Source organism: Haliotis cracherodii, unplaced genomic scaffold, assembly GCF_022045235.1.
Source record: "Haliotis cracherodii isolate W230 unplaced genomic scaffold, xgHalCrac1.p SCAF_6, whole genome shotgun sequence".
Classification (NCBI taxonomy): Eukaryota; Metazoa; Mollusca; class Gastropoda; order Lepetellida; family Haliotidae; genus Haliotis; species Haliotis cracherodii.
The window spans coordinates 30357594-30384986 of record NW_027266319.1 but is presented as its reverse complement, the minus strand read 5'-3'; the positions used below and the strand labels follow the sequence as shown (position 1 = coordinate 30384986).

The following is a 27393-nucleotide window of genomic DNA, read 5'->3' as shown; positions in this document are numbered from 1 at the left end:
AGGTTAAACAAAAACTAATTAAAAATCTCATATTTTGTTTTAAAAATCAAATGAAAATCTTATAGTTAATTTGTTGTGGCATAACATACTTCACACTCAACCTAAACTAGAAGAAAAAGGAACTATTTTAGATCTTGGAGTTCTAAAGTTACTTTGCTGTATTTGTGTCAAATACATATAGGAATTGATGTTTTTTCAGAATAAACATATGACCCCAACATGTGTTGCTTTTTTTATTTGATATGATACATAATATCGTTCAAGAAATAAAATGAAATGTTCTGAAATAAAAGATACTACATGTATGATAAACAGTAAAATGTCATAAGAAATAATAATTTCATTGTCCTCAGACCCTATTTCTGATCACATCCATTAAAACACAATGTCCCAAAATGCGTGGTGAGCAGTGTATGTAACCCCTTTCACTTCAACTGAAGATGACCCCCTCACCGCATTTCAAACTGAAATGGACAGAATACACTCTCCATTGCTAACATTCATATTCTTTCATTCTGCTGCTTAAATCAAACTCAACCAGATAGTGGCAAAAACTATTTTTCACATTTCACTAGCTTCTCGGACCAACAGATATGTATGTGTTTCTTTTCACTCAAGTCACAGTAATCTATATCACTCCTATTTGTCTCCCTTTGCTCTTTTTCCGTCAGTTTCATAGACACAAGAAACCATTGCTCCTCACACCACATCAAGCTCCTCACAGCGATAGCCCGTTCGCAGAGCTCTCTATACTATCACTGCCACCAGTCAAAACTCCCTACTGTGAATAGGTGGCCACAACCATGCTTGGAGTTGAACTCGCAACCGAATGACCGTTATGTTTACAAACAAGTGACAACTGTTGTGACGCCGAAAACACTTATCGCTGCTAAATTACTTTCTAAGTTTGTCAATTTGAATTTCTGTTTCATTAAAACTATCGTGTTATTGATATAGTAAGAACGTAAGGGAGAAGTTGGTTGTTTTTTTCGTTAGTCTGGAATCTTGAACCAATCTGATTATTAAAACAACAAAGTAAATTCATCTGGAAAACATGGTCAGTCGTAAACCTTTTCAAAATGAAATATCATAGCATTCCCAAAGACATAAACATATAAACGTTATTACATTTGGGGTTAGAGGGCAAATTTCAAGATTCTTGTAATGGCCGCGCCCACACTGGTGGCAGCGATGTTACCGAGAGTGTAACGAAGGTGTCACGCCCTGGGAAGGAGCTTGACACCACATGTCCAGTAGTTGTCTCCCCTTGCTCTGTGGTGGCATTGCTAGTCATCTGTGCAGTACAAGAGGTCTAATCTCTTGGGCTTTGTCACAGTCTCACCGAATCACGTAGTTGTCTGCCCTTGCTCTATTGCAACATTGATGGCGGTTTTCTGTCAAGAAATGGAGGTGTCTGCCCCTTTGTTCTTTGCCACCGTCTCACCGAGTCCAGTCATTGCCTGTCCTTGCTCTTTAGCGACATTGTTGGCAGTTTCCTGTGCTGAACTAGGGGTGTCTGCTCTCCCGGTCTTTATCACAGTCTCAGTAATTGTCTGCCCTTGCTCTGTGGTGACACAAGTGTCGTCTGCTTCTGATTGCTCCTGACCGTCCTGCTTTCTATCGTCTCCATAGTGGGAGAAGTCTGGCACCTCACAGCCCACATAAGCACCATTGTCCACATAGTGCCGGATCAAGGAACGCCACTTGTCATCCTGCAGACATGCAAATCTCATTTCAAATCTTCAGATACATAGTTACTCAAAATCAGATAAGATACATTAAGTTTGTCAGTCAACTACTTGAGAATATTCTTGGCTGAAAGCTTGAATGAAATGAAGCCATATTATTTTACTCCTCAAATTGGTCTGCCCTGTAGCAAAATGATCCACGTCATTTAAATCCATGTAAAAACCTCATGACGTATCAAACCAGCATTTATCCCCCTAACTTCACAGGGATAATGTCTCAGTTTGACACACATCACACAGTCAGCCATAGTCTACTTCCCACTTCCACATTCCTGGAGAAACCCCTGGAAATTGCCCACCACAAACAAATACAGAAGCATTTTTGCTGATCACTAAGATACTTTAATTTTAACTTCCACATTTTTGTACATATTGTAAGACTGTTTGGCTGCTTGCCTCTGATGGAATAGCCTTGCTACAACCCATCCTTCTGAACAAAACTAATAAATACACACCCTAACAATCGTCTCAGTCCGTGCTTAGACTGACCGGCTCAGCCAACAACATTCTACAGCAATCTCTGAATTCCTTCAGTATCCATATGACATATCTTTATAATCACCTTTGAATCATCAACCAACTGATCAATGATGACTAACACAATCACCACAGGTTCACCGACAACTTTGCATATCTCCGTCACGTTGATCGTGTCGGCCATGTTGATGGCCTGTATTTGAAGTTTGTTTGTAGTTTAACGCCACCCTTGGCAATATTCCAGCTTTAAGATGGTGGTCTGTAAATAATCAAGTCTGGACCAGACAATCCAGTGATTGATATCATGCGCACCGATCCATGCAACTGGGTTACGATGACGTCCATCAACCAAGTCAGTGAGCCTGACCATCCGATCCCGTTAGTCGCTTTTTACGACAAGCATGGGTTGCCGAAGACCTATTGTAACCCAGATCTTCACAGGTAGTATTTGAAGTATATATATTACCTCACACTGTCTGACTTACTGAGGTAGTTCTAAACAGACCTTTCTTATCTAATGATATTATGTAAATCCATTTGTTGTAACCGAACACTGGTACAAAAGATGTGACTGTAGAGCAATCTGAGCATACATACCCCATGTGACAAGATGTCACATGTACCGAATGAAATAGTGTATATATCCTTTGACGTACAAAACGGTAATAAGAATTGATTTCACTGGTCACTTAAGATTTGACTTACATACAGTTCATACAATTTGGCCCTCACTCTATTCAGGTTCATACTCTATAGCTCCCATACATGAAAGTGAATTCTTAAGTGACCATCTGATGTTCATCTAATGGGAACTTGTGGGCTTATCCCTCTACTGGGTTCAACAGGAGTGTTTACTGATCAACACATCCTCTGTTATCCAGGGCCATATATCTACATTTTATTATGATAGTGAGTGAGTGAGTTTGGTTTTATGCCGCTTTTATAATATCTTGCAATATCATGGCGGGGGACACCAGAAATGGGTTTCACACATTGTACCCATGTCGGGAATCGAACCCGGGTCTTCAGCGTGACGAGTGAACGCTTTAACCACTAGGCTACCCGACGGCCCCTTTTTATTAGGATAAATACCATGGACCAATTCACTAGAACAGATCTGATTTAGTGATATGACACAGAAAAAAGCCATCCAATTAGATTCCACTCATGAGTCATGAGTAAGAGAAATTCTGTGTTAGATATAGATAAGTTACTTCCGAATGAAGCTTTGGTAGAGAATAGGTCCACGGCCCACTTGCACAAAGTGGTCTTAGGGCTGAGACTATCGTAAGCCTATGTATAATATGGGAGTTACGATCACCTTAGCGATAAGATTTCTTTGTGCAAGTGGGCCCAGGGTATCATAATCCAATAGAGATATAATACACTGGATCATCGAGGATGGGATCTGCAATGCTGGATGGGTTCCTGTCAGGACTGTCAGCTGAGTTCAGGCATAGCCGAGATACACTCACCTGACACAGAACATGTGGGTTTCCAACAATGATAAGCAGGGCCTGGGCACGGGTGATGGATACGTTGAAACGTTTTGCATTGCTGAGGAATCCCAACGTGTGACGCACGTCGAAGCCTATCAGTCTCTCATTGGCACGTACCTGTTTGAATAGAACACAAGAAACAATGAAACATGGTGGAAGGATTTCAGAATAATGAATGAGTTGGTTTAACATCACTTTGGGATCACACAACGTCAGCTCAATGTGGGAGGAAAGCCTGAAGTGATGCAGTTCTTTGATGTTACATCTTTGGTGAAACCCATACTGACAAAACGAGGATCATAATCTAGGATTCGAACCATGATCACAGAATCCTTCCTTGCAATGGGACTGAAATAGGTGAGCTTTATACAATAAGAGACATCTATTGTTTTCGTGACCTGGGATTGCCTTCCTTCAAAATCTTTAAGAAATCTGATGCAGAAAAAGTAGGTCCAACAGTTTGCGATGAACGGTTATCTAAAGGGTATGAACACTCTGCAGGTGACTTTATGAACATCTCACTCACAGTTGATATGATGATGACTTGTCTCTCCTGTCCTTGAAACTCCTCCACCGATCCCACCTTCACCATGTCCACATCCAGTTTGTCTATCAGTAGACGGATCTTCTCAACCTGAGGAGAGAGGGTATAAACTCAATATCATCACCTTCACCATGTCCACATCCAGTTTGTCTATCAGTAGACAGATCTACTCAACCCGAGGGGAGGGTATAAACTCAATATCATCACCTTCACCATGTCCACATCCAGTTTGTCTATCAGTAGACGGATCTTCTCAACCTGAGGAGAGAGGGTATAAACTCAATATCATCACCTTCACCATGTCCACATCCAGTTTGTCTATCAGTAGACGAATCTTATCAACCTGAGGAGAGAGGGTATAAACTCAATATCATCACCTTCACCATGTCCACATCCAGTTTGTCTATCAGTAGACAGATCTACTCAACCTGAGGAGAGAGGGTATAAACTCAATATCATCACCTTCACCATGTCCACATCCAGTTTGTCTATCAGTAGACAGATCTTCTCAACCTGAGGAGAGAGTGTATAAACTCAATATCATCACCTTCACCATGTCCACATCCAGTTTGTCTATCAGTAGACGGATCTTCTCAACCTGAGGGGAGGGTATAAACACAATATCATCACCTTCACCATGTCCACATCCAGTTTGTCTATCAGTAGACGGATCTTCTCAACCTGGGGAGAGAGGTAATAAAGTCAATAAAGTCTGTATGATGAACTCACCTGTTTCCTGTACGGTGTGATAATTCCTATGTCGTCCACCGTCAGTCTGTACTGTGGATTGTTCAGCAGACTCTGGAGATACTGAACAACCTGGACGGTTTCCATGGGGTTGAACCAGGATGGGCTGTCTGTCTCACGCATGTCCTCTCCCTGTTGATTAAAATAAAATGTTGGATCATAACTTACTTTTTTGCCAAAAAAAACGTTGGCTATAGATGCCAAGATTTTTTATAGGTCACTAATGGGTCACAAAGCTGCCCCAGCCAATACATTGTGTGATTTGGAGCTTTTCATTAATAAAATAAACTTCGATCTTTGCATACTGGGTACTTATTGTTCAGTAAGTAATTTAATGTAGAACCAACAAGCACAGTCCTGGGTATCTATTCTACCCCTGACTCCCATGGGGTGCTATACAGGCCCAAATTGTACTCATCAACCAGTGGTTTATTGCATGAGCATCAATATGCAGGATCAGGGCCTCAGTTCAACAAAGAAATCTTAGTGCTATGAATGTTGTAATTCTGTTTATAAGTATGGGAGGTATTACTATCTTGGCGAAAAGATCTCTTTGTTGAAAGGGGCCCAGGCAATGATCACTGGTGACACAATCATGCATGTCACACTAATGTTCCGATTAACTAGTCAGCTGTTACGCTCTAAAATCTCTGGCGTAGGATATCAACGAACTTGAGATGCTCTCACCCTGAGTCCGTGGAAGATGACGGGGTAGTTCCTATGGGGCAGGATGTTCCAGTCGCACAGAGCGTGAGTCAGGGCCGGGTCAGATACCACCTCCAGTTGGTTGAAGTAGAACAGGCGGGACGGCAGCGCCAGAATGGCAGGATGGGATCGGTAGTTCTCCACCAACATGGTTACCTAGGTGACAGACATTGTTATAGTTACCCAGGTGGCAGACACAGTTATGGTTGCCAAGGTGATAGCTATAGTTATGGTTACCTAGGTGACAGAAAAAGTTAACATTACCTCAGTGATAGAGATAGTTACAGTTACCTAGGTAACAGACAGCAATAGCCAAAGGAGTGCCTTCTGGGCTAGAACTGAATAAAACCATTTAATTGGAGAAAGAGAATTATGAGAAGTAAGTGAGTTGGCTTTAAGGCCACTTCAGTATTTCAGTTTCATCAAGGCTTCCAGAGGGAGGAAAGCCCGAAGTGATGCAGATCGTAGATGTTTACCCCTTTGGAGAAACCCATGAGGTCATGGACGCATGGCTGCAGTAACTGTCTCTTGGAAAACTTACAATTTTAACAAGTGGCAAAACCATCCTGCATACATCAAGTGTTATATGGAAAATGGGCATACCAGGATGGAATCAAATCCACCATGGTCTGCAAACAGCCTCTCATTCCTCATGTACAGCGACCTCTCCATCAGCCTCTCAAGGAAAGACAACTCAAGCCCATACATCTTGGAATACTTGGACATGAGCACTGGGCCGAGTTGTTTGGGGTCTCCTGCCAATATGACCTGAAACAAACATAAAATGTTTCCTTGAAGCTACATTATTTGTGTCAACAATTACTTTGTTTGTTTGGTTTACTTGTTTGTTGCATAACACCGCAGTCAGCAATATTCCAACTTTATGACGGCAGACTGTAAATAATTGCGTCTGGACCAGACAATCCAGTGACTGACATCATGAGACTCGATCCACACAATTGGGATACAATGACAGAATCAGCTTTCTGATCTGGTGTGTGATATCACCCAGACAACCAGCTCAACAGCTTACACTGTGTTGCCTCACCTGTCCGTCTGCTCTCTACAGTTTACACAGTGTTGCCTCACCTGTCCGTCTGCTCTCTACAGTTTACACAGTGTCGCCTCACCTGTCCGTCTGCTCTCTACAGTTTACACAGTGTCGCCTCACCTGTCCGTCTGCTCTCTACAGTTTACACAGTGTCGCCTCACCTGTCCATCTGCTCTCTACAGTTTACACAGTGTCACCTCACCTGTCCATCTGCTATTTACAGTTTACACAGTGTTGTCTAACCTGTCCGTCTGCTCTCTACAGTTTACACAGTGTAATCTCATCTGTCCAGCTGCTCTTTACAGTTTACACAGTGTTGTCTCACCTGTCCGTCTGCTCTCTACAGTTTACAGTCTTGTCTCACCTGTCCATCTGCTCTTTACAGTTTAGACAGTGTAATCTCATCTGTCCATCTGCTCTCTACAGCTTACACGGTGTTGTCTCACCTGTCCGTCTGCTCTCTACAGTTTACACAGTGTAATCTCATCTGTCCGTCTGCTCTCTACAGTTTACACAGTGTAATCTCACCTGTCCGTCTGCTCTCTACAGTTTACACAGTGTCGTCTCACCTGTCCGTCTGCTCTCTACAGTTTACACAGTGTTGTCTCACCTGTCTATCTGCTCTCTACACTTTACAGTGTTGTCTCACCTGTCCATCTGCTCTCTACAGTTTACACAGTGTCGTCTCACCTGTCCGTCTGCCCTCTACAGTTTACACAGTGTTGTCTCACCTGTCCGTCTGCTCTCTACAGTTTACACAGTGTAATCTCATCTGTCCATCTGCTCTTTACAGTTTACACAGTGTTGTCTCACCTGTCCGTCTGCTCTCTACAGTTTACACAGTGTAATCTCATCTGTCCATCTGCTCTTTACAGTTTACACAGTGTTGTCTCACCTGTCCGTCTGCTCTCTACAGTTTACAGTCTTGTCTCACCTGTCCGTCTGCTCTTTACAGTTTAGACAGTGTAATCTCATCTGTCCATCTGCTCTCTACAGTTTACACAGTGTAATCTCACCTGTCCGTCTGCTCTCTACAGTTTAGACAGTGTAATCTCATCTGTCCATCTGCTCTCTACAGTTTACACAGTGTTGTCTCACCTGTCCATCTGCTCTCTACAGTTTACACAGTGTAATCTCACCTGTCCGTCTGCTCTCTACAGTTTACACAGTGTCGTCTCACCTGTCCATCTGCTCTCTACAGTTTACACAGTGTTGTCTCACCTGTCTATCTGCTCTCTACACTTTACAGTGTTGTCTCACCTGTCCATCTGCTCTCTACAGTTTACACAGTGTCGTCTCACCTGTCCGTCTGCCCTCTACAGTTTACACAGTGTTGTCTCACCTGTCCGTCTGCTCTCTACAGTTTACAGTCTTGTCTCACCTGTCCGTCTGCTCTTTACAGTTTAGACAGTGTAATCTCATCTGTCCATCTGCTCTCTACAGTTTACACGGTGTTGTCTCACCTGTCCGTCTGCTCTCTACAGTTTACACAGTGTAATCTCATCTGTCCATCTGCTCTCTACAGTTTACACAGTGTAATCTCACCTGTCCGTCTGCTCTCTACAGTTTAGACAGTGTAATCTCATCTGTCCATCTGCTCTCTACAGTTTACACAGTGTTGTCTCACCTGTCTGTCTGCTCTCTACAGTTTACACAGTGTTGTCTCACCTGTCCATCTGCTCTCTACAGTTTACACAGTGTCGTCTCACCTGTCCATCTGCTCTCTACAGTTTACACAGTGTCGTCTCACCTGTCCGTCTGCTCTCTACAGTTTACACAGTATTGTCTCACCTGTCTATCTGCTCTCTACACTTTACAGTGTTGTCTCACCTGTCCATCTGCTCTCTACAGTTTACACAGTGTCGTCTCACCTGTCCGTCTGCTCTCTACAGTTTACACAGTGTTGTCTCACCTGTCCGTCTGCCCTCTACAGTTTACACGGTGTTGTCTCACCTGTCCGTCTGCTCTCTACAGTTTACACGGTGTTGTCTCACCTGTCCGTCTGCCCTCTACAGTTTACAGTGTTGTCTCTCCTGTCCGTCTGCTCTCTACAGTTTACACAGTGTTGTCTCACCTGTCCGTCTGCTCTCTACACTTTACAGTGTTGTCTCACCTGTCCATCTGCTCTCTACAGTTTACACAGTGTAATCTCACCTGTCCGTCTGCTCTCTACAGTTTAGACATTGTAATCTCATCTGTCCATCTGCTCTCTACAGTTTACACGGTGTTGTCTCTTCTGTCCGTCTGCCCTCTACAGTTTACAGTGTTGTCTCACCTGTCCGTCTGCTCTCTACAGTTTACACAGTGTTGTCTCACCTGTCCATCTGCTCTCTACAGTTTACACAGTGTTGTCTCACCTGTCCGTCTGCCCTCTACAGTTTACACGGTGTTGTCTCTTCTGTCCGTCTGCTCTCTACAGTTTACACGGTGTTGTCTCACCTGTCCGTCTGCCCTCTACAGTTTACACGGTGTTGTCTCACCTGTCCGTCTGCTCTCTACAGTTTACACAGTGTTGTCTCACCTGTCCGTCTGCTCTCTACACTTTACAGTGTTGTCTCACCTGTCCATCTGCTCTCTACAGTTTACACAGTGTAATCTCACCTGTCCGTCTGCTCTCTACAGTTTAGACATCGTAATCTCATCTGTCCATCTGCTCTCTACAGTTTACACGGTGTTGTCTCTTCTGTCCGTCTGCCCTCTACAGTTTACAGTGTTGTCTCACCTGTCCGTCTGCTCTCTACAGTTTACACAGTGTAATCTCACCTGTCCATCTGCTCTCTACAGTTTACACAGTGTTGTCTCACCTGTCCATCTGCTCTCTACAGTTTACACAGTGTTGTCTCACCTGTCCGTCTGCCCTCTACAGTTTACACGGTGTTGTCTCTTCTGTCCGTCTGCTCTCTACAGTTTACACGGTGTTGTCTCACCTGTCCGTCTGCCCTCTACAGTTTACACGGTGTTGTCTCATCTGTCCGTCTGCTCTCTACAGTTTACACGGTGTTGTCTCACCTGTCCGTCTGCCCTCTACAGTTTACACGGTGTTGTCTCACCTGTCCGTCTGCTCTCTACACTTTACAGTGTTGTCTCACCTGTCCATCTGCTCCTGCCACAAGTCCTATAGAAATCAGACATTCCGGCTCTGTCGCCTGCCCAGCCTGAAACAGAAATACAGTACTTACAGGTCTCTACAGATGACAGTGATCATATTTCCACTGAGGCTATACTAAAACATGGCACTCCACCTGCTTCAACCAAATAGGTGAAATGTCAGCCACCGCTGGAAGGAGGCCATATTGGAACTAGTATTGTTTTTGTTTTGTAACTAGACTGTCACATGACTCATCCCAATCTGGCAAGAGTTGTGACCTTGTTATACATGTTAAAATGGTTTTAGGTATTATTTACCTTTCCTCAAAATCAATGTGTATAGATAATTTCTGTTCCAAATTGTCAATACCGTCACACAAATCTTTGAGATTTGGCTGTACATGGATTACAATGAAGCTGTGCAATATCACTGCTTCCCTGCTTGGCCTGTTAATCTGTGTCACAATGTCAGATTAGAAATGTACACTGACAAATGTATGCCAATGGCACATGACTGTGATGACGTTGAGGGAAGCTACCTTGGCTTTTCTTATGTGGTTTCAAATTAATCTTTTATTCCCTTTGCTAGTACCATATTTTCATGAGTATAGTGCAAACTTTCAAAAAACAAAATCACCTGTTAAGAGGGTATGCACATAATACATGCAATAATGAGTCTTGAAGGGTTTTTTCCCAACACAAAGACATTACCGTGGACATGTAACACCGGAAATACCATGTCAACAAATCTGTACTGAAGTATGCAATTTAATCATGTACTTACACTGTGTGGCTATAAAAAGTGTTCATTGTACATGTGGACTTATGTTTGAAATCTTTTTTATTTGTTTTATTCAAAATATAATTCTATATTGTCTACATTAATTTCGTCAAAATGATCAGTAGATCGCACCAATTCACCGTTATTTCCAGCAACCACGGTCAGATTAACTCTACTCACAACTTGATATGAACTTTTATTAGTTGACGGAGAATGGATACATATATAAAAGATGACATACTCATTTTCATACCATCTGATGTCCTTTGTGCAGTTACTTATCTTCTTCTTTATCTAACATAAATACCCCATTCAGACACAGTGTACTGACTCCGAGCCGACCAGTCCTTGTTTTACCCCCTTAATGCCGAGCGCCAGGCAGGGTAACAACAAGTATCATCCTTTAACGTCTTTTGGTTTGATGCGGCTAGGGATCGAACCCCGGACCTTCCACTCTCCGGGGGGACGTTCTAACACTTGACCAAAGAGGCGGTCAGCCAAAGCAGTGTGATGTACTGAGAGCATGCCCCCGACAGTCACCACTGATTGGTAACGCCCAATCATCACAAGTCAATATTTACCACAAGGCGCACAATGTGGGCTAATATCGATACGAATGTATACATTACATGATTATTAATACATTATTTGTATTGTGACAGTGCATAGTAAATTTCAGTGTGTCTTTGTGTTTTTAAGTGTTTGTTCACAATAAAGGGCACGTCGTCTTTGTTATCATGTTAGCTGAATTTCCATAAAAAACATGGACCTGAATGTTCTGCTATGTTAAACTTTCATAGTTCATCAAGTCATTCTTTCTATATCTTGAAGCATAGAGGTATCTTACTCACTGTCATGATACCGATGCAATCTCATTAAAATCAGACTCTCGCTACCGCTAAACAAAGATCTGAGGACATTCCATCACGGGTCACGTCGGACCTACCTTGCGCGAACTTTGACTGACTAATAGAATGAGCAATCAGAAGGCAGATTTATTGTGCTTTACAGCACTAATTTCAAATTGGTGACTACGCTTCAAAACATATTTTGACAAATTCTCGATTAAAAATTTGAAACCTAAACAAAAGAACATTCTGGAATGGCTAATAAATGGTCCAGTTTGTATGGATTCAGTCGTTAAACCTGTAACTATCGTTCGAAATACCCTGTGTTAAAGTTTTCGAGGTTGCATAATCAGAAAATATATTCCGAAGGTCACTTTCATGATCTGGTTAGCGACGTTTTGATTGGTCGGTAGAAAGGTCGTTCTGACGTGACCCGTAGTGGGATATCTTCAGATCTTTGTTTAATGGTAGCGAGAACTAAGGTCTGATTTACATGAGATTGGATACGAATCTTACTGCAACTGTGTATATCACGCAAGCCCTACAACGCACCTCGTCTACAAACGCGTGGGTGAAGTGTCCCGCCTTCAGGCCCAGTGTGTACAGTGATCCAGCAGAGTTGCACGTACACACCACCACTCGGTACCGCGATATTATCTGAAGGTCATCTCCATAGCGACAGTACTTCTCTATCATGTCAGGGACATTCTGAAAATCACAAACCGATATACATTAATGCACTAAGAAACAAACATTTATTGTATGGAAGTTCCACCAATCCACATATACTCTTTGACATGAAAATAATTTAATATTATTTTGGTAAAGTTGCCTTTTTCTATGAATGAAATAGAAAGTGGGCCACAGAATCTCTTAATTTCAGTAACTGGAAAATCTAGACTTGCCTAAGTGACAGTTATGTAGACTTGCTTGGGATATTTCAGACTTTTGGTTTCAGGTTTGGTATGAGAGAAAAAGTTCTACCATTATATACTATTTCAGCCTCTTTGTATTTATCAGTTTTTCAAAAGAATTGTTGGTGAATAATGGAAAAAAATGTGTTTGGACTACTTTGAAGATGTTTCTGTTACATAAGTAAGTTACCAGTTCTGGGAGGGTAGGAAAGTGGGGACAAAGTAAATATATATATATGTCTTTGCTTGTCAGGGCTGTCAGAAAATGTCGAGAAATGGTTGTGTAGTCATTACATGCTGATCAATTTTATGTAGGGGGACTGTCATATTTTGAATGTTTGCGAAACTCAACAACAATTATTTGTATGACAACGGGTCCAAAAAGTCAGTCACATTCAGTCCCCACTCAATATCCCTGTCAAATATTAAGTAGTGTCCATGCTTTTTTCACAGTAGATAAGACCCAATAAAAAATACTATCATCTGGTTCTAATAAAACTTAATATCAAAACAGGATTGGTGTGAAGGCTTTTTCTCATTTATTTTTTCAAGTGAACCTCCAACGAAGTTGGAGAACTACTGTAAAGTTAGTAGTGTTTGGAATCTATTTTCCTGTGTGTTATTTCTTTAATGGTAAGCATCTCAATAAAGGGCCAGTCTGATTCATCAATTTCTTTTTAGACGTTACTGTCCCCATCGTACCTCCAGGCTCCTGTTGAATGCATTCAGTCTCACCAAGTCAGACTCCTTCACCAAGCCACTGGCCACAAGTCTCTCCGCCTACACACAAGACAGAGTTCTCACAAAACTGGTACATGGGCTTCGTGACTTTAGAAACAATCTACTAACAAACATCATTGTGCTTCCTGAATACTATCTTTGTTTATTCATTGTATAACATCCCCATTCTATTACGATAGTTTAACTGCGCCCATTCACAATTGTAACGTCATTTCAGAAGGAACCTCCCCATCTCCTTCATCACCATCTGAGCGTAGACAGCCAACAGCCAACAGCCAACAGCCAACAGTGAGTGAGTGAGTGAGTTTGATTTTACGCTGCTTTTAGCAATATTCCAGCAATATCACGGCGGGGGACACCAGAAATGGGCTTCACACATTGTGCCCATGACGGGAATCGAACACGGGTCTTCGGCGTCAACAGCCAACAGCCAACAGATATACAGTTGATACAGATATGGAACACTAAGATTCAAGGATTTTCAACTGTCATTTTCAATTCTCTTGCAGTTGGGTTATTAACCTCAGTCTGTCAATATATATTTAAATCCACCATACCATATATTAATCGCAAGACCTAAAAGGCAGTATGATCATCAAAAGATTTATTTTCACAACCCCAAAATAAAATATAAAATGTCTGTCGTGAATGTTTATACTTTGTACAATTCAAGGCTTTTCAAACAATTTGGGGGTTTTCAAGGCTTTTGACTCTAAAAAATCAAGGGTGGCCAGTAAAGTTGTTAAGCCCGTATGAACCTTGATAGCTATTTTCAGCACTCAGGCATTCTAACAATGCTATGGTTCAGTTACACAGAGTTGACTTGTCATGTAAAGTAAGGTCCAAGGGGAACTTCTAAGTAGTACCCAACATGATGACCCCTTCAGCGTCGACCCTCGACCTCTATCTCATCCCTGGACTCACAAGAAGGTCTGCGGCACTGTTGGACGGCGTGGACGCTATGATCCGACTGGCGGGGATCTGGGAGAACACCTGGAGGATTGCCTCCACCATGGTCATGGTCTTCCCTGTACCTGCACAACAACGTCTACAGTGCAACAGCTACTACCGTATTTGACACAATAAGCGCCCACGGCGATATTTGCTAATATATTGGCTAGTGAACAATCCCAATTGGCACCCTTCCGATTGATCAATGTACACAAGACTGATTTTTTCGCGAACAATATGCACTCGTGTGTCATATGCACCCTTAATTATGGGCAATTAATACATAAACATTTCAGGCTGTCAGCATAAACCACAAAATTTATCTCTCAACTCCGTTTTTTTTTCACCAAAATAATATTCTAATAAGAGCCCCCTATTTCTAATTTTGAGAGCGCCCTGGGCGCTTATTACGTCTAATACGGTATATACTTATATGAGGAGATTAGGAGGAGATAAGGCTGGATCAAGCAATACTACAACTTCTGGTTAATACTGTATGTGATAAAACTCCAAAGCTACTCTGAAAACATGGCCCTCCATTTCTGTGAAATAAGGTATTCTGACATGTTTCCCCAAGTACTGGGCCATTTCACCCTTGATATCCAAATCCAGATGATGCTCTGTATGTGTTAAAGCACATTTGATTCCGTCCCGCAGATATAAGTTTCTTGGCCTCCTGAATCAATATTTATGATGTATACCAATCTAGCAACTCATGATAACCCTTACATCGAGACTGAGGCAGAAAGTGGGCACCAGGGAACATAATCACCCTGTAATGAAAAAAAAAATTTATTTTCTTTTATAACATACCGTATTCGACGTAATAAGCGCCCCGCTCTAATAAGCGCCCATAGCAATATTTGCTAATATATTGCCCAGTGAACAATCCTAATTAGCACCCCTTCTGATTGATCAATGTACACAAGACTTATTTATTATGCACTCATGTGTTATATGCACACTTAATTATTGGCAATAACATTATTGAAAAATATATCTGTCATACATAAACATTTCAGGCTGTCAGCATAAACCACAGATTTTATCTTTTAACTCGTTGCTTTCACTAAAATAATACTCTAAGAAGAGCCCCCTATTTCTAGCGCTTATTACGTCGAATACGGTATTTTTTTATCAAAGATAACCAAACTCATCCATACCAGGTGGGCCAAATATAACATAGGGCAACGGTCGACTCTGTCCCAGGAGAATTTTGATGACAGCAGCCTTCTGCCTGTTGTTGAGACTCCCGTTGAAGAACTGGATTCTGTCCTGTGTCCACGGGTTGATGCTCGGCAGATACTGAGATTTACCATTTCCGTCAGCACCTTTCTCTTCTACAGAATGTTTTGATGTGTTTTGAGGAAGACTGTGACTGTTATTTTGGTCGGCACTACCAAAGCCAGTGTAAGTCGCCTGGAGTTTGACAACATCTCGTGCAGCAGACGGCTTTGATAGTTGAATTTGTGGCATCTTGGTTTCAAGGGAAGATGGAAACAGAACTGAAATTGGAACAAGAGTCATCAGAAAGATGACATATCCCCCCGGCAGCTGTCTGTAAAGTAACCACTAGTAAATGTGCAATTCTGTATGTAATGAGTCAACAGTTGAATGTTATTTTAGAAGCATACATTGTTTGACCTACTGAATGGTTTTCGAATTCTGTCGCGGAAACGAACCCGTTCCCCAATGGAGTCTAGGTCCAACTTCTTTACATAAAAATTGTTAAAAATAAAAATATCAAAAGGCATCACTTCAGTATGTGCCTGATAGCTTTGCCAAATTTCGATCAAATACATTGAATGGTTTTCGAATTCTGCCCCGGAAACGAACCCAATCCCCAATTGAGTCTATGACCAACTTCATTCCATAAAAATTTAAAAAAATATAAATTAGAAAAATCCCAAAATATCAAAAGGCACCACTTCAGTATGTGCCTGATAGATTTGCCAAGTTTCAATCAAATACACTGAATGGTTTTCTAATTCTGCCCCGGAAAAGGAAATGATTACGGACGGACGGATGGACGGACGTACAGACAGACAATATCTCAGACAGACAGACAATATCTCAGCCATATTGTGACTTTCAAAAGTCATACATAATAAATACATGTAAACTATAAAAACCTGTCAACAAGGAACAGTAAAAGAACTAGACTCATCACAGATTATTATTTAAAACTAGCATGGAACCATAAAAATACTTATACATCACTAGACAGAACAATACATTATAAAAAGAGCTATAGATCGCCAGCAACTGAAGGTAGGCCACCATACTGGGGACCATGGGGACTTACAGTACCTTTGCTACCTGCATGGACAAGAGTCAAAATCAAACTTGTTGCCATGGAAACAGGAACAAATTAAATTAAATTTCCTAAAAAGCATAAGGCACCACTTCAGCTCCTGATTAATACATGTACCAAGTTTGGATGAAAAATTGTGAAATAGTTTTTGAGTTCTGCTCCAGAAACAAATATGGATGGAAGGACGGACCAAAACAGACAGACAAGATGAGACTATATCCCCCACATTATTTAAGAGAGAGAGAGAGAGAGAGACAGAGAGACAGAGAGAGAGAGGCACACTTATCATCTCTACTACACCCATTCCACACTTACATGTCACGTATGAGGTATTGTAGGCATGAACATCTGTTGTAAGCTGTAGGTTTTGGAAACAGCCACATTGGATACTTTCCTAATTATAATATCAGTCAAGTTGTCAGAGTTTTTACCTGTGTCCTTGAGATGGCGGACAGCCAGGGTAATGGCCTGGTGACATCGGCGCAGTGAGGTCCTGCAGAAATACAATACAGCCATCACATTACTTTATCTCCCTCAAACACTGTCTTCAGAACTAGGAGTGAGTGAGTTGGATTTTGCTCCGCTGTGAACAGTATTCCAGTTATATCACGACGTGTCAGCTTAATGTGGAGAAAAGCCCAAAGTGATGCAGGTTCCAGACATTTACCACTTCGGTGAAACCCACAAGCACAGGTATGGTGCTGACAAACCTAGAAACATAATCAGGGCTAACCAGGATTCGAACTCACCATCACAGGTTCCTGGTGTGCCCAAGGGATACAACTCTGATACACAGTGAATTGTGGCACCTAAGACAACAGGGCCAACTGTGATCCCTAGAAGCTCCTGCAAACTTTGTCAGGGTTAGAGAAGAAAGAAAGAACACAAAGTTTGTGTCTGAAGAAATACTGTTTGGAGTTTCTTTCCATTACTTCCTGGGGCGGTCGGGTAGCCTAGTGGTTAAAGCGGTCGCTCGTCACGCCGAAAGACCCGGGTTCGATTCCCGACATGGGTACAATGTGTGAAGCCCATTTCTGGTGTCCCCGTAAAAGTGCCGTAAAACCATACTCACTCACTCACTCCATTACTTCCTGTTAATAAAAAAACAATTTGTTTTGCTGTGCCTTTAATTTAACATCTCCTGATTCCAATGATGTCTGTGATCCAAGAACTAAGAAATACTGGCTTAAAATAAACTTTGCCTGTTAAACGTAAACTCCACGTTGTAATCCTCTCCATTGTACTTTCCCTGGAACTCAGGATTGAACATCAACAGCACTTCGCTACTGTGTATCTGTAAAACAAACAACTGCCATCAGTTGTGTTCCAATTAATTCATTTCACACATAACCAGGCATAGATTTAACAACAAATTTGTTTTGTTTTTGTTTGTTTGTTGTTTAACACCGCACTCAGCAATATTCCAGCTATATGACGGCGGTCTGTAAAATAATCTAGTCTGGACCAGACAATCCAGTGATTGACATCATGAGCATTGATCCACACAATTGGGACCGATGACATGCATCAACCAAGTCAGCGAGCCTGACCACCCGATCCTGTTAGTCGCCTTTTACGACAAGCATAGTCGCCTTTTACGGCAAGTAGGGGTTGCTGAACACCTATTCTACCCTGGAATCTTCACGGGTCAACAACAAATTTGAATGTAGCCAGCAGATCTTACTCCTTTTAAAAGTTACTGGCCCTCTTCCAAACTAACTGGCCTACAACTAAAGGTGGAAGCATCAGAGCCACCTTGCAGGGCTCTGAACTCCTCACCCTTTTTTTCTGCACTCTGAGATTTAATAATGGCTTCCATTTGCCTCATGAGCAAATAAAGATTTTGTTGTACACATCACTACAAAATGGCGGCCAGTTGTCATTCTTCCAAGATGATCAAATAAAATATTTATAAACATAGCCACACTTTTGACTAGCCAGACGGGCCATCTACTTTACGTTTCAGCAAGCCCTTTGTAGTGTGAACTGGCCACGGCCAAACACGCCAGCAGATAATCGACCCCTGATAATTGGTTTCATTTTCCAGAGAATGATCATAAAGTAGACATTATTTATGGATAACAACTTCTTTTATACTGTAAGGGCAACGTTTTGGTATAGATCCTTATACCATTGTCAAGTCTTGCTTGACAATGGTGTAAGGATCTATACCGAAACATCAAATTTACAGTATTAAAGAAGTTGTTATCCATAAATTGTGTCTACTTTGTCATCCGTCAACTCTTAAGTAATTCCTATCAAACAATTCAAATGATAATAAAATCTGGGATTACTTATTTTCCAATCACATTACTTCATTTTGAGGAGTATTGTGGGGAATAATAAAATTTATCATATAAATATTTATCATATAATAGGATAAAGCCAACAGATAACAAGCGTATAGTTGACAAAGTCATCTATATCCCCCGCCCATTTTAACACGTTATGGTCCCAAACCAGGTAACTGACCCAACATTTCTCTTAGCCCATGTCAAAATAGCTGCAATGGAAATTCTAAAATAAACATTTCTAAAACTCCTTAATATCAAATGGCACTAGTTCAGTATACGCTTTATATATAGACATGCAATGTTTTGCAAGTAAATATTTAATAGTTTATTTGTTATACTACTTAAGTAAACCAATCCTATATTAAAACTTAAATCCAACTTGTTGTCATGGAAACATAACAATAAAAATTTCTAAAAGTGCTATATATCAAAAGGCACCAGGTCAGTATGTGCCTGGTAGACATGAAAAGTTTTGTAAGAAAGTATTTAACGTTTTTTGAGTTACACTCTGGAAACGAACACCACCCCTGTAGAACCTAAGTCCAACTTATTGCCATGGAAACGTGAAAAATAATAATTTCTAAAATTCCTAAATAGCAAGAGGCACCAGTCCAGAATGTGTCTGGTAAACATGCAAAGTTTTTGTTGGAAAGTATTGAATGGGTATTGAGTTATGCTCTGGAAACAAACTCTACCCTATAGAAGCTAAGTCCAACTTGTTGCCATGAAAACGTAACATAAAAATTTATAAAACTCCTAAATAGCAAAAGGCACCAGTTCAGTATGTGCCTAGTAGACATGCAAGTTTAGTAAGAAAGGATTTGACCGTTTTTGAGTTATGCTCCGGAAACGAACAGCACCCTTATAGAACCTAAGTCCAACTTGTTGCCATGGAAACGTAAAAAAATTAAAAAAATTAAAATTCCTAATTAGCAAAAGGCACTAGTTCAGCATGCGTCTGATAGACATGCAAAGTTTCGTAGAGAAATATTTAACGGTTTCTGAGTTATGCTCCGGAACGGTTTCGGGACGCACACACGCACACATACACGCACACATACAAACACACGCACACACACACACGGACTGAAGCCATTTCTATATCCCCCGCCAACATTCCTAGACATTTACCACTTTGGTGGTAATCACGAGTACAGGTATGGTGCTGACAATCCTAGAAACCTAATCAGGATGAACCAAGATTCGAACCTACAATCATAAGTTAGTTCGTGCGAGATCCCCTCATATTATCACTAATCACAGACTGACTGAAGCAACTCTCACTTCATGCACAAAACCCTCATAGCATGGTCCATCAGGGTCCCCTGGATCGGTGAGGATGATCTTGTCCCCGATGAGAATAGAAGGTCGACCTTCAGCCAGGCCAGGGACTTCAAGGGCCAGGTAGGCCCCACATCGACGTAAACACACCTATAACACAGGTGATTAAATCTAATAAATGCAATGAATGTTTTCAATTCTTACAATTATATTTCATTTAGTGGATATAGTTATTATCAATAACTGAGGTTTAGTGATTAGTTAGTTGGTTGGTTGGTTGGTTGGTTCGTAGTTTAACGCCTCACTCAGCAATATTACAGCTATATGGCGGCAGTCTGTAAATAATCGAGTCTGGACCAGGCTATCCAGTGATTAATATCATGAGCATCGATCCACACAATTGGGATCGATGACATGCATCAACCAAGTCAGCGAGCCTGACCACCCAATCCCGTTAGTCGGCTCTTACAACAAGCATAGTCGCCTTTTAATGCAAGCATGGGTTGCTGAAGACCTATTCTACCTCGATTCACAAATCGGTTTAGTGTTTGAAATCACTTGTGAAATCTTATCAAACCTTGAAGAAAGGTAAAGATCACTATCTGAATGGTGAGTCGAGTTTTATGCCATTTCTCAGCAAGGGTGGCCCAGAAGTCTAAGGCACCACAATTTCCTGTGCAGATCAGGGTTAGAACTATACTCAAAAGCTTCACTAGCCCAGGTGAAGATGAAATTCCCTTGCAATGTTAAAACAATGGGGATTTTTTTAAATTTGTACTATCCCACAGGAATTTGTACTAGCCCCGGGCTAGAGGGCTAGCGTTAATTTTTAACCCTGGCAGACTTGCTTCCCTTTGCCCTGCTTGGACTCTTCTCATTAAAAGCATAGCTGTTTGAATATTGTGGTTTTATGCCACATTCCAGGTATATGACGGAGGCCTGTAAACAACAGGATGGACCAGACAATCCAGTGATTGATACTATGAGCAACTTCCAATGCTATCAATCAACCAAGTCACTGGCCTGACCACCTTCCATTGAGTCGCCTCTTGCCAGAACTTGGGCTATAGAGCTATCAGACGATCAAACTAGTTCCAGTTGCTATCCCCAACTAAAGCTGGCTATACAAGGAATGTAAGTATAGAGACAAAACCACTTAGGGTAACCCTGAAACACTATCTCACCCTGTGGAGGTCAAACTGCCTGATGTCAATCTCCTGCTGGATTTCCTCCAGGTGCAGAAGAGTAGAAAACCTCTGTACGTAGTTGCCCATTGTCAGTACCTGCCATTTTAGCATTTGCATATCAGTTATTACATGTTCAACCCTAAAGTGCACCTCTGTAGAGGATGGGTGCACATTATACATACAAACAATGAGTTTTGACACTTTTTCCCCAAGCAAAATATTAGTGTCGCCAGTAAATAACACAAATAATAACTAAGGTTTGTTGTCACCTGTTTGTGATACAATGTGGATATGGACTCTGCATTTTTCACAAGGCTAAAAAAATAGTCATGGTTCTCAGGCACCGCCCGCATCATCATAAAGTTCGCTGCTGGTTTCGTTTTTATTTTCATTTTTTTTTTAAATAAAAAAATCCTTAAATATTCCTGTTGGGTAACCCAATAAAAAGTTGTATACAATCAACCTGGGAAAGGGCCTCCCTTCATAGGGGCGGTCAGGTAGCCTAGTGGTTAAAGCGTTCGCTTGTCACGCGCAAGACCCGGGTTCGATTCCCGACATGGGTACAATGTGTGAAGCCCATTTCTGGTGTCCCCAGCAGTGATATTGCTGGAATATTGCTAAAAGCCGTGTAAAACCATACTCACTCACTAACAACAACTGGAGTGAGTATTGCTTGATGAGTAAAATACTGGAATACAGTATTTGACTACCGTTGGACTTGGAATTATTAATGAATTTTGTGTTTTTTCTTAAAAACGGAAATAAAAAAGGAAATAAAAACGAAACATGCTGCAAACTTTTTGATGATGCAGGATTACCATTTTTTTAGCCTTAATGCAACAGCTTTCAATTTGTGTGGTGCAGAAATAAAGCTGATTCATTGTAGAAGGCTGACAACTGATTTGCTGAACCCACGCATTCCACAGCATGGTCAAAATTTACTCAATGTTACCTGACGCAACCTTTTATGGCAGTGTTCCGATATCTTGAAGCATAGAAGTAAAAGATCTGATTTAAATCAGATTACATCGACATTATGACAACAGTACAGACAAGATAACGTAACTGTAACTGGTCAATCAGACTGCTAGATTTCTAGAGATAAGTCCCTATGGCAATCTACTGAAGCTGAGGGTTGAGTACAACCTGTGCTAGTTCAGGGACGAGTTGGGTGAGCTCTCCGTCACACCAAACACAGTCACGTAACCGCTCAGGAACTGGAAATGATGGCAGTTTCTGGGGCAGCTTCAGTTTGTTCTGAAACCTAGAATACATTAATGTTACTGCGACGTGCATACAACAGACACCTGAATGCTTCTCTGTACAGTACTTGTCAATTAATTTCTTAACAAATTTGTTCATATTAAAACTATCAGTGCCGTAGCCAGTTTTATAGAAAACAGTTTTATTTGAATGAAGTTGGGGACAAGTGATACTTGTACAAATATTTGCCCCTCCCCCGCCCCTGTCAAAAACAGTTACCTACGGCCTTGAACTATAGGGCGAACAATACACAAACAGTATGTCTGATCTTGAACTGAGCATTCATAACAGACTTACAATAGTAGTTCATAGGACTGTGTATTAGTAAAACGGGGGGCAGTCGGGAAGCCTAGTGGTTAAGGCATTTGCTCATCATGCCCAAGACCTGGGTTCGATTCCCGACATGGGTACAATGTGTGTAGCCCATTCCTGGTGCCCCCCCACCCCCCACCCCGCCGCTGTGATATTGCTGGAATATTGCTAAAAGCAGCGTTCAATGATACTCACTCACTATCAGCAAAACTAATGTGTTGCAACCTTTTACGATACAGGTAAACTGGACATGACAGTTACCATGATGATACAGAAGTACCCATTGTAACCAAATTATAAATATCATGACCTCTCACCTCTGTGGTCTTTGACCCGGGATGACCCATCCACCTGACCCTGCAGCTTTGTAACGATTGCCTTTGTTTGGGTTAGATCTGGTTAGAACATGAATGAAAGTTACCAATTTACATGACATTGTGACATTATAAGAGTTCCAGAGCTTATTTTGGTGTATTTTGAACTTATGGAGACAGAAAACCTGAGGCTGCCGTACGGGACCATGCGAGCAGATTGACGCTACCGCTACACAGGGCAGCCACACGGCAAACACAAGGCCACCGTACGCCAGATGTATGCTCGTCGTCTTGACGTGTCTAATTGCTACGGCAAACCTAGAAATTAAAAAAGGTATAACTCTGCGCTATAATCCCACGGCGACCCCTACAGCCTGTAAAAGATAGGAATATGCCCTTAACCATGTTAACTGATTACATAAGTTTGTATCATGTCTTTCACATACCGTATTCAACGTAATAAGCGCCCACAGTGATATTTGCTGATATATTGGCTAATGAACTATCCCAATTAGCACCCCTTCCGATTGATCAATGTACACAAGACATATTTATTCATGTATAATACGCAGGTGGGGTTGCTAATGCTGACTGGCATCTGGTGAATATGAGGTTTAATTAAAACGGTGACAGCTTGACAACTGAGCGTTGGAGTGTTGTCTCTGAGTCTGTAATAGATCTCACTCCCTAATGTACATCGAACATTATTATACAATGTATGCTCCCTCGTGTAGCAGCATGGCGATCATTCTGGTGATCAGCAATTATACATGCAAACATTATGAAGTACATAAACTGTTCTAAAGACTGACAGTGTTTATTAGGTGGAGTTACCACACAAATTGGCGACGAGGAGTTACTACAGTTTCCCTTTATGCTTTATTAACCATACTACATAATTAATCCTTGTGATGTGAGATTTTACTTACAGTATTCGACGTAATAAGCGCCCAGGGCGTTCTCAATAATAGAAATAGAGGGCTCTTATTAGAACATAGAATATTAGAATATAAGTTTGGTGAAAAAAAAAAAAGAGTTGAAAGATCATAAATTTTGTGGTTTAATGCTGACAGCCTGAAATGATACGAAAGAAAAGTATGTGCGTATCATACACGACAGATATATTTTCCAGAATTTAATTGCCCATAATTAAGGGTGCATATAACACACTCGTATTATACACGAATATATAAGTCTTTTGTACATTGATAAATCGGAAGGGGTACTAAATGGGATTGTTCACTAGCTAATATATTAGCAAATATCGCCGTGGGGCTTATTAGAGCCGGGAGCTTATTATGTTGAATACAGTATTTAGACTAGTTTATGCATCCAAGTTTTACCTTTGATAACTATATGGGACCTGGGTGCAGCCTGGTGCAACAAGCTTTTCATGTCAACATGCACCTGGTGCAAGTTAAATCAAGTTCCAAAAATCGAGCCCTGCACCTGACTAGATTGTGTAGCGTAACCTTATGATAGTGTTAAGCATAGCAAGGTAGCTAGAACATTTAAGAATTTATGTCTGCGACAGTATGAACATTGACAGCCTATTTCCAGACTGAATGTTCCATGTTGTCACAAAGAAGAAGACTGTTATAATGGTCACCTACCTCCCTCCATCATCACTCGAACAGGGTACGACATGCGTGGCTCGCCAGGAGCACTTCCCCTGATGGCTCTCTATAGCAGTCACTTTAACCCTATCCCACCTCCTGGGCCGGTAGTTGTTGACACACACCTCGAGGGTAAAATACACCTCACCATCAATATACCCATGATCCTCCATCGCAGCCGAAACATCTCCATCAAACGTCCACTGACGTAAAGGTTCAACATTGACTGCTGATACTTTTTCCTCATCTTCCGATAGTTTTAATGTTTCCAGTTCGGCCGTTACCCAGTCACCTCTACAGGGTTTGAAATTCTCAACACAGTTTTCTATTTCGAACTCCATTTCACTGTTAATCATCCCAGTCTCTTTCCCAAGCTGTGTTATTTTACCAACACAGGCGGATTTACGTTCTAATTCAGTTTCTTCTTCCTCATCCTCCCATGACTTGGAAACAACTGTTATTTCTTCTGCATACCAGCCTCCATCTTCATACTGTTGCTTAGCAACAACGGAAACAGCATCACCAACTGCTGGCTTATGTTGCCCGTCTAAAGTGAAATAGATTTCTCCATCAACAAGCCCATGTTCACCAAAAACATGCGTCACTTTGCCATCAAAACGTCTAGTATTGAAAGCCTGAGTCTCTTGCTCCTCGACGATAAATGAGGAATCTGGCCATTTTGATTGTACATTTTCTGTTCTGGTTTCTGAGTCATCGTCTTCATTGTCTTCTCGATTAAAGAAGTAGTTAAATACACTTCCCAGAGCAGAAAACATCTCTGTTCTATATCAGTGTTGAAACTGAAAACAGACAGGGTTTTGTTTGACATTTTCTCAACCAGTTACTTCCTACAGAAAAATGAGAATGTTAGAAGACCAGTTGTAATCAAACTGTAAAATTGGTGGACGTTCCATGTCATGAAATTCCACCTTCTGGGGGAATGCAACAACAAAATCAATCTAGTCTTTGAAAGGAATTTAGAGGTGATAGACAAAAGGAAGAGAATTTATGGATGTCAACTTCTTTATTATGAGGAACAGCGTTTCGGAGTAGATGTTGACATCCATAAATGGCCAGACTACAATTACCCAAACCAGAGATCGATTAACGATTTCAATCTATGGTCTCTGACCAAACACAAATGTCAACAGTGACATATCTCTGTCGGTATAAGGAAATCATGAACCATATCCCTAACAATCAGTGTATTGTATGTGTATGGGGAAATAACTGATTTATATCCGATGACATGAGAATTGAGAATACTCTCCTGAAATTGTAGGACCTACAGTGTTAGAGAATGTCACCACAGAATGCTCTTTCAATGACACAAGGACCGGCCCATGGTCCAGTGGGAGAGCGGAAGGTCGGTGGTTCGTCATACCAAAAGACATTTGATGGTACTGGTTGTTACCCTGTCTGGTGCTTGGCATTAAGGGGATAAGGATTGCTCTGAGTGGGGGACCCGAGTTAAAACTCTGGCATGGCATCTCTGTTATAAGACCTATCATTAGTTCAAGCAGAAACACACACACCCAGACAAACATGCATGCACATTACTATGTAAGTGCAATGTTAAACCCCATTTCAACTCACCCTACCATGACACAAGTCCATGTCTGAAAAAGCTAGCTAAGGGACAGAGGCATCTTAATCCTATCCAATGATGAAATGGGGTTAAAACGTCGTATTCAAGATTATTGCTCCATAGCAATGTGCATGCACATGTGTAAATGTCAATGCTTGTACTAGCACAGACCAAAGCTGGTTTTATAGTGCCAGCTCACTGAAATACCATGCCACAGTTTAACATGCACAATATCCCTTTCAGACACAGTGTAATGCCAAGGATCAGGCAGGAAAACAACATGTCCCAACTTTAAACATCTTTCGGTATGACACAGTCAGGGATTGAACTACTGACCTGCTTTCCAGGCAGGAACTCTATCCACTCAAACAGGGTCCGAGGCAGTCCTGCCTTTTGAAGGTTTTTTAAAGACTCCCTGCCTTTAGAGCCTTTATCCTTTGAACCTTTGTTACTATTTAAATACTTTATAGCAATGAGAGGAAGTCGTGATTAGGGATAAGTGCATGGCGTTTTACAATTTTTCACTTTTATGTAATTCATTCCAGTTAGTAATGTCTATGTGGGTCCTTCTTCATTATACCTGCTTCGTGTTAGGGTTTTGAAGGGAGATAAGTGTTCAAATGCACTAGGTGTGTTGTGTAAAAGTAACTGCTTAAATTGCATCTCTGTTTTAGGCTAATTCTAATGGCTGACAAAAAATTCACAACTGAAATACACACTCCAGTTGTTTACAAGCCTTGTGTTAGAGAAAAGAGTAAGGCAAACTAATTTTTTAAACGTTTCTTACAAATGATCAAAACATTTCCGGAGCCATATTTCTTCGAAGCTGTCAAAGAAGAAAAACAGCTGATAAAACACAATGATTCAAATGGCCATTTACTGTTACGACATTTCCACATGCGAGTTGAAATGCAAGGGGAATTCCCGCCTTCCGCATAATTTACAACTTCCGGAGAACTGTTACTATAAATAGAATATAGCCCGCGGTTGTTTTGGTAAAACAAACTATTCACTGATTAATTATAACATCGAACATATTTTCTATTTATTCATTGCAATTTCATGAGATAAAATTTGGTAATGAAGTATGTGACTAAAACGTAATATAATAATGTGCGTCACTTCCGGTTG

The 27393-nt window shown here is 41.2% G+C and overlaps 2 protein-coding genes across 2 annotated transcripts; both read right to left on the bottom strand.

Annotated features, from left to right (window-relative positions):
* Positions 1-1098: 1098 nt before the first annotated feature.
* LOC139445201 (RNA helicase Mov10l1-like) lies at positions 1099-16897 on the bottom strand. The gene is made up of 12 exons (XM_071226332.1): positions 16839-16897; positions 15257-15598; positions 14067-14176; positions 13104-13181; positions 12040-12195; positions 9861-9926; positions 6324-6488; positions 5703-5876; positions 4998-5147; positions 4251-4358; positions 3701-3841; positions 1099-1712 (listed from the first exon to the last, which is right to left on the bottom strand). The coding sequence occupies exons 2-12, from the start codon at positions 15567-15569 to the stop codon at positions 1398-1400; spliced, it is 1776 nt and encodes a 591-aa protein (XP_071082433.1). The 5' UTR covers positions 15570-15598; positions 16839-16897; the 3' UTR covers positions 1099-1397.
* Positions 16726-26677, bottom strand: LOC139446359 (RNA helicase Mov10l1-like). The gene is made up of 8 exons (XM_071227697.1): positions 26599-26677; positions 24672-25474; positions 23062-23139; positions 22316-22433; positions 21167-21265; positions 19986-20132; positions 17610-17701; positions 16726-16900 (listed from the first exon to the last, which is right to left on the bottom strand). Exons 2-8 carry the CDS (start codon positions 25448-25450, stop codon positions 16726-16728), a joined length of 1488 nt encoding a protein of 495 aa, XP_071083798.1. The 5' UTR covers positions 25451-25474; positions 26599-26677.
* Positions 26678-27393: the final 716 nt, after the last annotated feature.

Bases quoted from the DNA above. Each gene is read 5' to 3' on its own strand.
- LOC139445201 (XM_071226332.1), bottom strand. From the start codon at position 15,569: ATGCCACAAATTCAACTATCAAAGCCGTCTGCTGCACGAGATGTTGTC. The intron at 9,927-12,039 runs GTGCGTTGTAGG...TTTCTGTTTCAG, and splicing joins CCCACGCGTTTGTAGACGAG to GCTGGGCAGGCGACAGAGCC. The intron at 6,489-9,860 runs GTGAGACAACAC...TGTTTGTTTCAG, and splicing joins TGGCAGGAGCAGATGGACAG to GTCATATTGGCAGGAGACCC.
- LOC139446359 (XM_071227697.1), bottom strand. From the start codon at position 25,450: ATGTTTTCTGCTCTGGGAAGTGTATTTAACTACTTCTTTAATCGAGAA. The intron at 23,140-24,671 runs GTAGGTGACCAT...TGTTCTAACCAG, and splicing joins TCGAGTGATGATGGAGGGAG to ATCTAACCCAAACAAAGGCA. The intron at 20,133-21,166 runs GTGAGATAGTGT...CCTGTGTTATAG, and splicing joins GGCAGTTTGACCTCCACAGG to GTGTGTTTACGTCGATGTGG.